Consider the following 8,384-nt stretch of genomic DNA (forward strand, 5'->3'; position numbering starts at 1 on the left):
GGGGGCTCATGGAAGAGCCCCCCACATGGCATGGGGCAGTAAGGAGCAGCGGGGATTACCCCCCACTGGGCAGGAACCAGTTAATCTGGGTTTTTTTGTTTTTTCTTAAAGGGTCAGAGCTGGGGCGGGCAGGACAGCAATGCAGGGGATGGGACAGTGAGGAGGGTCAGAATTTGCTACCTTTAGTATCTTATATGTACAGACCTACTTCACTATTTTGCAGATACCGTGTAATTGGATACTGTCTATGAAATCCTTGAAATCAGAAAAAAAAAAAACTTACTGAAAACAAAATGCTGGTTCTGCAGTGGGAGCTAGTGGTCCTCGTGGCTGCTGCAGCCTGGCCTTGCATCCCACCACAGGAGGAGGGGAGAAGGGGGTCACTGGCATGAAGGAGAACAGCCAAGATGGCCTATTAGCAGCAAGGGACAGGGACACTGGGAACCCTCAGCTGATTAGCAGCAAGGGGTGAGCTTACTGCAAAAAGGATGAGAAATCACCTCCACATGGCAGACCATGAAAATCCCTTTCACTTGCCATGACTTGGGTAGATTCCTGCTTACATGCCTATAAATGTTGTCCAATAGACACTATGGATATCCAGATATTTAGATGTTACCATTATGTATGCAACTTTACTCATGTGCTTGATTCTAAGTGAAGACTGCCAAAGGACACTGTTTAAAGATATTTACCCCATACATGAGGTATCTGCATGAACTAAACTACATCACAGCTTATTGCAATCTAGAATGAGCCACAGGTTTTTTTCCCAAGTGATCTGAAATACTTTTTTTTTTAAATGGGCTCTAGGAACTCTAGACTTGTGTTTACTTCTTTGTAAGGACTGAAAGTTTTTTTATTTTTCTTCTTTTCCCCTTTGCCTGTCTTTTACCACTATCCATCTGAGACTTACAAGGTCAGGGGTTCTGGGGTGGCTGTGACACCTCGCGGTGGCCCCCCAACCATGCCCACTTCACTCCTAGGGCACATTCTTATCTCTCCAGCCATACCTTGATGGAAATAAAATGATACAAGTGCAGGCGGCTGTCCTAGTCTTACTATAATGTCCACCCGGATTGTGGTCATGGATTTGTGGGCCAATTATATAGCTCCTTACCTCTCCTACACCATAGTTTCATAGTTTCTAGGGTCAGAAGGGACCTGAGTAGATCATCTAGTCCGACCCCATGCTATGGCAGGAAAGAGTACTGGGGTCAAACGACCCCAGCAAGGTGTACATCTAGCCTCCTCTTAAAGACCCCCGGGGTAGGAGCCAGCACCACTTCTCTAATCCTGGCCCCTTGCTGGGCCACTGGATCCACATGATCCCAGCCTTCCCTGATTCCTCACTGGGCCTCTGGACCCATATCAAGTGCTTTTCTTAGGGTGTGCTCCCCTAGCTTTCCCCCTCCACGGGGTCACCCACAAAGCAGTGGGAGCTGACACTTTCCATTGCTCCATCATCTCCTTTCCCTGGAGTGGCCCAGGCACGGAATTTCACGGAGGCTGCTGCGCCACAGGAAACCCTACCACACCAACCAACTCCAGTAGGGTGCAGTTTTAGGTCTTACCCAGAACTGGTCTTCAGGCCTACCTGATCTTACATGTCCTACACCCTGCCTGGTCTGCTAACCACTCAGCCCCCTGGTCCTGACTCTATCTCCTACTCTGAGTCCTCCGTAACGGCCCCAGCTCACACTCAGACCCACTGGCCATCATCATCTCAGGCTGCAAGCCCCTTGACCCATTCCACTCGTGGCTGTGGTCCCCCAGGGAACTTTGGCCTCTCCCAGGTCCTGTCCCTGCCTCAAGGCCAGTCAAGAACTCCAGGCCTGCCCAGTTCTGGCAGTCTCCACTGTGATCTGTTTCACCCTTTGGCCCCTTCTGGGCCTTGGGCCTCCACACAGGCCAGTCAAGGTTTCTAGGGTCAGTCCTCCAGTTGTCAGCCCTCTCATCTCTGTGGGTCTGCCCTCTTGGGCCCCTCCATGGATCACTCACTCTGTGGGCTCAGACTCCTCCACAGGTCTTCCTACACAGCCCCTTCTCTCTCTGGACACAACCTGGCCCCTCAATAGGCCCACCAACTCTCAGCCCATCTCCCAGGACTTGCCTGGTTTCTCATCAGACCCCTATGCACTTGGCCTCTCTCTCTCTGCGCTTGTCTGGCCTCTCAACAGGGCCCAGACACAAAGACCCACTCTCACGGCTCACCTGGCTCCTTAACATCCCCCTAGACTTTCAGCCCCTCTCCCAGGGCTCATCTGATCTCTCACTCAGACCCTCTCTGGGCTTGTCTGGCCTTTCAACTGGGCCAAGGCACTTAGCTCTTCTCTCAGTGCTCTCCTTATCCCTCAACATGCCCACAAACTCTTGGTCCCTTCTCAGGCCTCTGGACCCCACACCAGGTTCCCAGGAACCTCCTCCATTCAGAAGCAGCAGCCTTCCTACCAGGTGATGTTCCTACACCAACTCCCAAGATGTTACTCCCACCCCTGCTCTCAGGATCTGGACTTATACCTAGTCTACGCCCAGCCCTCCTCCAGCCAGAAGACTCCCTTCACCCAGGTGACTCCTTTGATCACGCCTAGCCACACCTGCCAGCCCCCTGGGTCAGCTAACTCAGCAATTAGCCCTGATCCCCACCTGCTGGTGGCTCAATAAGCCTACCAAACAAAGTAAAGGCTCAAAAAAAGAAAGAAGAAACCAAAAAGACAGACAGAAGGTGCTAGGGGCAAAATGCTAAAATACTCCAAGTTCTACCCTGCAAATAATATGAATTTCCATCTGTTTGGGAAAATAAAACCTAGCACCACCCCTGGAAGACGTGTCTTACATTTTTAGCTACTAGTAATTAAACTAAAATCCATTCTGTGAATTTTGGACACACTTATAGATTGTTTAATTAGTGTAAGATACACACCAATCTGATGCCATCTGGCTCATTCTTCTTTAAAGGAAAAGTATATCCATTACTCTCAGATGAGCCATCTGACATTTTATAAAATTAAGTAGTACTTCTAAGCTCAGATAAATTCAGATATATGTCTGCCCACTTGCATAATGAGATTGCTAGGATAAGCAATATAAGTTTAAAATTCATGTCACACCATTTTAGAGCCCATCCCAAAGTCAAAACTGCTTTTCTAATTCTGAAGTGAAGCTTGCAGCATTTGCAGCATGTTGTATGTATGTCAATAAAGTTCACACTTCTTTATGGAGTACAGCATGCCAACTGTCCTGTGCTCCATCCCCAGGCTAGCAGTGACATTGTATGGCATGGCTTACATGTGACAGCCAACAGCAGGTGTGCAACAAGCCTTTGAGCTTTAATAGCTAGCAACCACTGAAACCAGGACAACACATAAGAGGCCACAACTCTGAGCAAATCAACCACTACATGTTTTGATCATTAACGTAAGAGAAAGTAGTCTGAGATGTACATGGACTGTAGGCTTTTCTCTTACTGTGTATGTATTGATTTTTGAAAAGATCAATTTTTGCCCTCCTTTTCTAAAGCCTTTTTAATACATAATCTCAGACCCTGAAATAGAACCTACACTTCAGAGACTTCTGTTTCTGGATAAGTACATTCTGGGCTGGATCCTCCATGCTGATGAAAACTACTGTATTCATAGGATTCTCAGATGCTTGCACCTACTGAGAAAGCAGCTCTTTTTCAAAGTAGCTCAAATTTCATACAAGAGAATTAAAATCATTCCATAAATCTAAATAAAAGCATATCCTTCTCAGCAAAAGGAATTTAAATTACTTTATTTTTTAACAGCTCTTGTTCATATTGAAAAGCAAGCAAGCATTAAAAAAATGAAGATAAAAAGGTTGTGAGATGTATCAAAGAGATGCAAATATGAAAAACCATTGCTCAGGTTCCATGTTTCTCAGAATTACACAGTACAAAGAAGACCCAGACAGCACAGAAGAGACTGCAGCTTCAAAGAATATAGCATTTCCATGTCTGGGGCTAACACCAACCCCTCTGCAAAGTTTTAGCTTGGCCTGCCTACAATACAGGGAAATGGACACAGCTAGGCTGCTGCAGGAGAATCAAAGGATGCAAACAGATATTGCATTTATCTGAGGATAAACCATTTTATCCTCTGACAAAGTGCAATGGTATAGACACCTACGTTTGTTGTCCTGGTATAAATCCTAAAACACGTTTCTAGATAAGAGGGAGTATCGATATCCTGGCATACTGCAAAGCATGTCCATACAGTTATCCTGGGACTGAATCAATGGCAGAAAAGCAGCACTGTATTTAGCTGTTCGTTAAAGCCTGATTAGAAGAGGGATGTGTGTATATGCCAAGCCCAAGATATTTTTGTTCTAGGATAAACACGGGCACAATTTATCCAGGGACAAATGAAATGCCTGTTCCTAGGCATAGATTAGCTGTTCTCATGGTATGCTTTATTACTTGGCTTCAAAGACTTAGCTAGTGAATCTTGGGGCTGCATTTCACCTGGTCTTGTATTCGCTCACTGGCACGTGCTGAGAAAGCTTTGTGCAGGAGTCAATCACAGTATTTGTAGATTCTTTGTAACCGATTTTAAACTCTAATTTTTTTTTAATATTTCAGTGGGTTAGGTCTATAATGCATATGGAACCTGTCCCCAAAATTCCACCCCCCCCCAACACATTACAACTTTTATGGGTATCATTCACCACTCTATTCTACATTGGGAACATGTGTGTGCACTTTTTGTATTTATATTGTTCCCATTACTGTGATGTCTATCTGGTGGGTGGCTGTAATGTACAATGGGGCAAAGCACAATTTTCCCACCAGACATTTTAAATACCTCTTATTTTAAAAATGTACTCTGTAAGGAATTATTTACAAATTATGCTTTCCCACAAAAAAAAAGAAGGATGTTTAGCACTTTATCTACATTGCACTGTTTTATATACATGGAATCTGATGGAACAGAAGGAAGTCTGGAAATGCAACAATATGATGTTGTGAAAAGATAAGATCTTCAAAAAAATAAAATCTCCCTCTATAATCAAATAACTCTTCCTGTACAGCTAACTGTACACAAGATCTGATTTAATAAAATGAAACAAATGTTAAATAAGTCTCTCTTATTCCCTTTTTGCAATCTTAATTTAAACACAGCACAAATATATTGAAAAAAAATCTGTTCAACAAACTATCAAAAATAAGTCCTGATATCAGCCTTTTAAAGTATTTAATTGTGCCCCTCTGGCAATATCATTTTTCAGCACTGTAGTATGGTTTTCTCCTCAAACCTCACATGCCAATATTTCTTAAAAAGTTTGAAACAGAACATTAGTCACAGCATAGCTATAAATGCTCCCACTCAACATCAAGGTGATGCAATTAAAAGCCTTGTGAAATACATAATGTAAAATATTCTCAAGCCAAATAATGTGCCCTAAAATCCTGGTCCTTCATTCCTCGAGCACCTAAACTCTTACTGACTTCAGTCACAGTGTGAGTACAGCAATAAACAAGAATCAGAAGACTCCCCTTAAGGTGTAGCTGTGCTGCAAGCCCTGAATTGATCTGCAGACAAGTTTTGCAGTTCTCTCTCCTCAGCAGACTGGCTGGGATGAGGGGACCCTGTTCAAAGTGACAGACGTTGCCCACCGCACTTTTGACGCACACACTTCTCCAGAAAGAGAACCAGCAGACAGAGACTTTGGTAGCTTATGGCAACCAAAGAACCAATGACAGAGAGCGGTAGTGTACGCTGCCATGGCGATCCCAGCTCTTCTCCATAGCAGCAGCAGCAGCAGGATTTGGGAGTGCAGCTAATACTGATTGCCAGGCTGCTGCATGGCCCATGATGTGCCCATGTTGTATAGGATGGTAGGAGAATAAGGTAAGAGGTGAAGGACCCTCCCTTCCAGTCATCTTAACAAAAGGTTTCCTAAAAGGCGCTTGCTTACCAGCCCCCATGTCCCATACACACAAAATCAAAATAAAGACGCTCTGCCAGGTGCCCCTCTGTATTTCTAAACTCCCTTTATTCCCCAAATGAGTGTCCCTTTTATCTAGAAGTCACCCGCTCTAGAAAGGAAACATGTGAGCCCTGAATGCAACATGAAGCACGTGTTGCAAACCATTCTAAAAATGCAAAGCACCTCAGGGATGATATCTGAACCTGGCTTTGCCTAAACACCAACACACCCTAAAGACTACAGCTGTTACAGCAGCAGGCAAAACACTGCACATGCACATGCATAACTGCAAAGCTGAGCGGCTGCAGAGCAAAGCAGGTTTCAGTCAGGGATGTACTGCTAGCAGCCAGAAACATTCAGGGACCACAGGCACCAAGCCTGAACCAACAGAAGTCAATGATAATAAACCTGCCACTATGCTCAACTTCGGGGACACAGGGCCCAAAGTTTGCGAACTCACTCAAGTCCATGCTGGCTCCATCAGAACAAACAAATAGCCATTAACTTGGTCAGATTATAGGTCCATCTTGCCCAGTTGCCTGTGTCCACCAGGAAGGACCCCCAGGGACTGCAGAGCCATTTTCCTTTCCTGTGTCCATTCACTAAGCAGTGCCCACTGGCTCTTTGGACACGTTCAGGGGCCAGTGAGCACCGTCCAACGTGATCTGCTCCGTGTCCCCCCTCAGTGAACTCATTTTTAAACTTCAGTCCCACCCCTGCTTTGTTCTTTTGTTGTCCCCAAGTAATCAGGTGACATATATCCATCCCTCTATTAACAGGAGAACTAACTCTTGCTCTGAACCTAAGACCCATGCCCCCAGCAGGTGTCAACCAGGCCTGTGTCACACAGTGAAGAACCCCCGGGGACTGTCAGGTGATTTTCCTGCCCCTTGTCCAGTCACATCTCCGGGCAGAGTTTCACTGGGCAGTGTCCGCTGGCTCCTTGGACTCAATTCAGGGGCATTGCCCAGTGTGCTCTGCTCAGTGTTCCCCCTTGGTGCACTTGTTCTGAACCTCTGGCCCTCACTCCCATCCCTGTTTTGCCTTTTTTTGTCCCAAAAAAGGAGCTGTTACTTTCTCAGAGGCTGCTCTAAGAGAGGTGCATCATTCTTCTTGGTGAGTAATGGCTCACGGTCCCCTGAAAGTAACAAATAGGCCTGTGTCCCACAGTGGCAGGGAGTGGATGCTGAGAGGGAGAGTGAACAGGGTCTGACCAGGACATTTCCCCCCCCATGGCTCCTCTCTCGTTTGCAGCCTCCAGCACTCTAGGACGCTCTGTTTCTGAGGCTGCGTCCCCAAATCCTGTGCTCAACAGCTGCTGATGCCCCTTGCCTCTGAGACGTGTCCGATCCTTATCCCGAATCCTCAAGCTTGTTTAGCCTCGAGGCACCCCTGGGAAAACACCAGCTCTTCCTTTCCTCACGTGGCTGGAGCGCAGGAAATCCAACGGGGCCGTTCGTCTTCGGTTGAGAACTCAAGAGAGCCCGCAACAAGGCAGGCGGCTTCCCATGTTCTGGGATGCCGAGGGGAAGTCACCGGGTTGCTCTTGTGAGCCCAGCTTGCCCACTAGCCCCAGGGCTGACCCCACTGAAGGATCTGAAGGCCTCTCACCCTGGGGCAGCCTGGCAGAGAACCGCTGCCCTACAGCAGCATTTTTCACCCTGCGGGCCACGACCCAAAAGCAGGTTGCAGGAACAGAAGAAAGGGTTGTTAAAAACTTTAAAAAGGGAGCAACAAACTTAAAAAAAAACCCCAACAGATTCTCCTTCCAAGGAGAAAAATGGGGGAAACTGTGGCTTGTCCCTTGCAGGCAGGGCCAGCTTGCAGGGGGCTGCTTGGGGCCTCCCCGTGCCCCGCACACTGGGGGGGCAGCGGGTCGGGACTGGCCATTGACATTTCCAAATGGGTCCTGGTTTGAAAAAGGCTGCGATGAGCTGGGCTGAAGCCTAGAAGAGGAGCCAGGAGGACCAGGCGGGTGCTGACAGAGGAGGCCGGGGCGGGGGGCCATGCCCCTGGCCTGAGGGGCCGCAGAGCCGGCTGCCGGGCGGCAACACGGGGGCAGAGAGGTGCCCCCCGGGGCGCCCTAGTCGCGCGACGCCAGCTCCGGGGGGCGGCTCCGCGCCGAGCAACTTCCCGCTTCTCCTGCCCCCTGCACCACCTCACAAACTTTCCCGGTGCCCGGCCGGGGGTGCTCACCGCCCCGAGCCCCCACAGGCGAGAAGGGCGGCCGGATGCCTACCTGTAAGGGATCCAGTCCGCCTGATGCTTGGAAGTCATCGCTGTCCGGAGCAGGCGGCGGCGGCGGCTGCAGCAGCAGCGCCCGGAGCGGAAGGCGAGGACGGTCCCCTGCTCAGAGCCCCCCGCCACCCGCGCAGCATCCTCTGTCCGGAGCGGGGTGGCGGCGGCGACGCAGGGGCGGGCGAGCGAGCGGCCCG

The 8,384-nt window shown here is 48.4% G+C and overlaps 1 protein-coding gene across 4 annotated transcripts in view; it reads right to left on the minus strand.

The window, feature by feature from the left end:
* The window catches only part of TUB (tubby bipartite transcription factor), a 371,865-nt gene that overhangs the window by 127,542 nt on the left and 235,939 nt on the right, over positions 1-8,384 (minus strand). Inside the window, exon 1 of one of the 4 annotated variants that reach the window (XM_019519626.1) lies at positions 8,189-8,365. The exons of the other annotated variants lie outside the window; for them this stretch is intronic. Within the exon in view, the coding sequence (XP_019375171.1) occupies positions 8,189-8,226 (38 nt within the window). The 5' untranslated portion in view covers positions 8,227-8,365. Of the gene's footprint in view, positions 1-8,188; positions 8,366-8,384 lie in introns of those variants that run through there. 4 annotated transcript variants of the gene reach the window in all.

The sequence above is a fragment of the Gavialis gangeticus genome, unplaced genomic scaffold (assembly GCF_001723915.1).
Source record: "Gavialis gangeticus isolate Ggan-Ray unplaced genomic scaffold, GavGan_comp1, whole genome shotgun sequence".
In the NCBI taxonomy this organism is placed as follows: domain Eukaryota; kingdom Metazoa; phylum Chordata; order Crocodylia; family Gavialidae; genus Gavialis; species Gavialis gangeticus.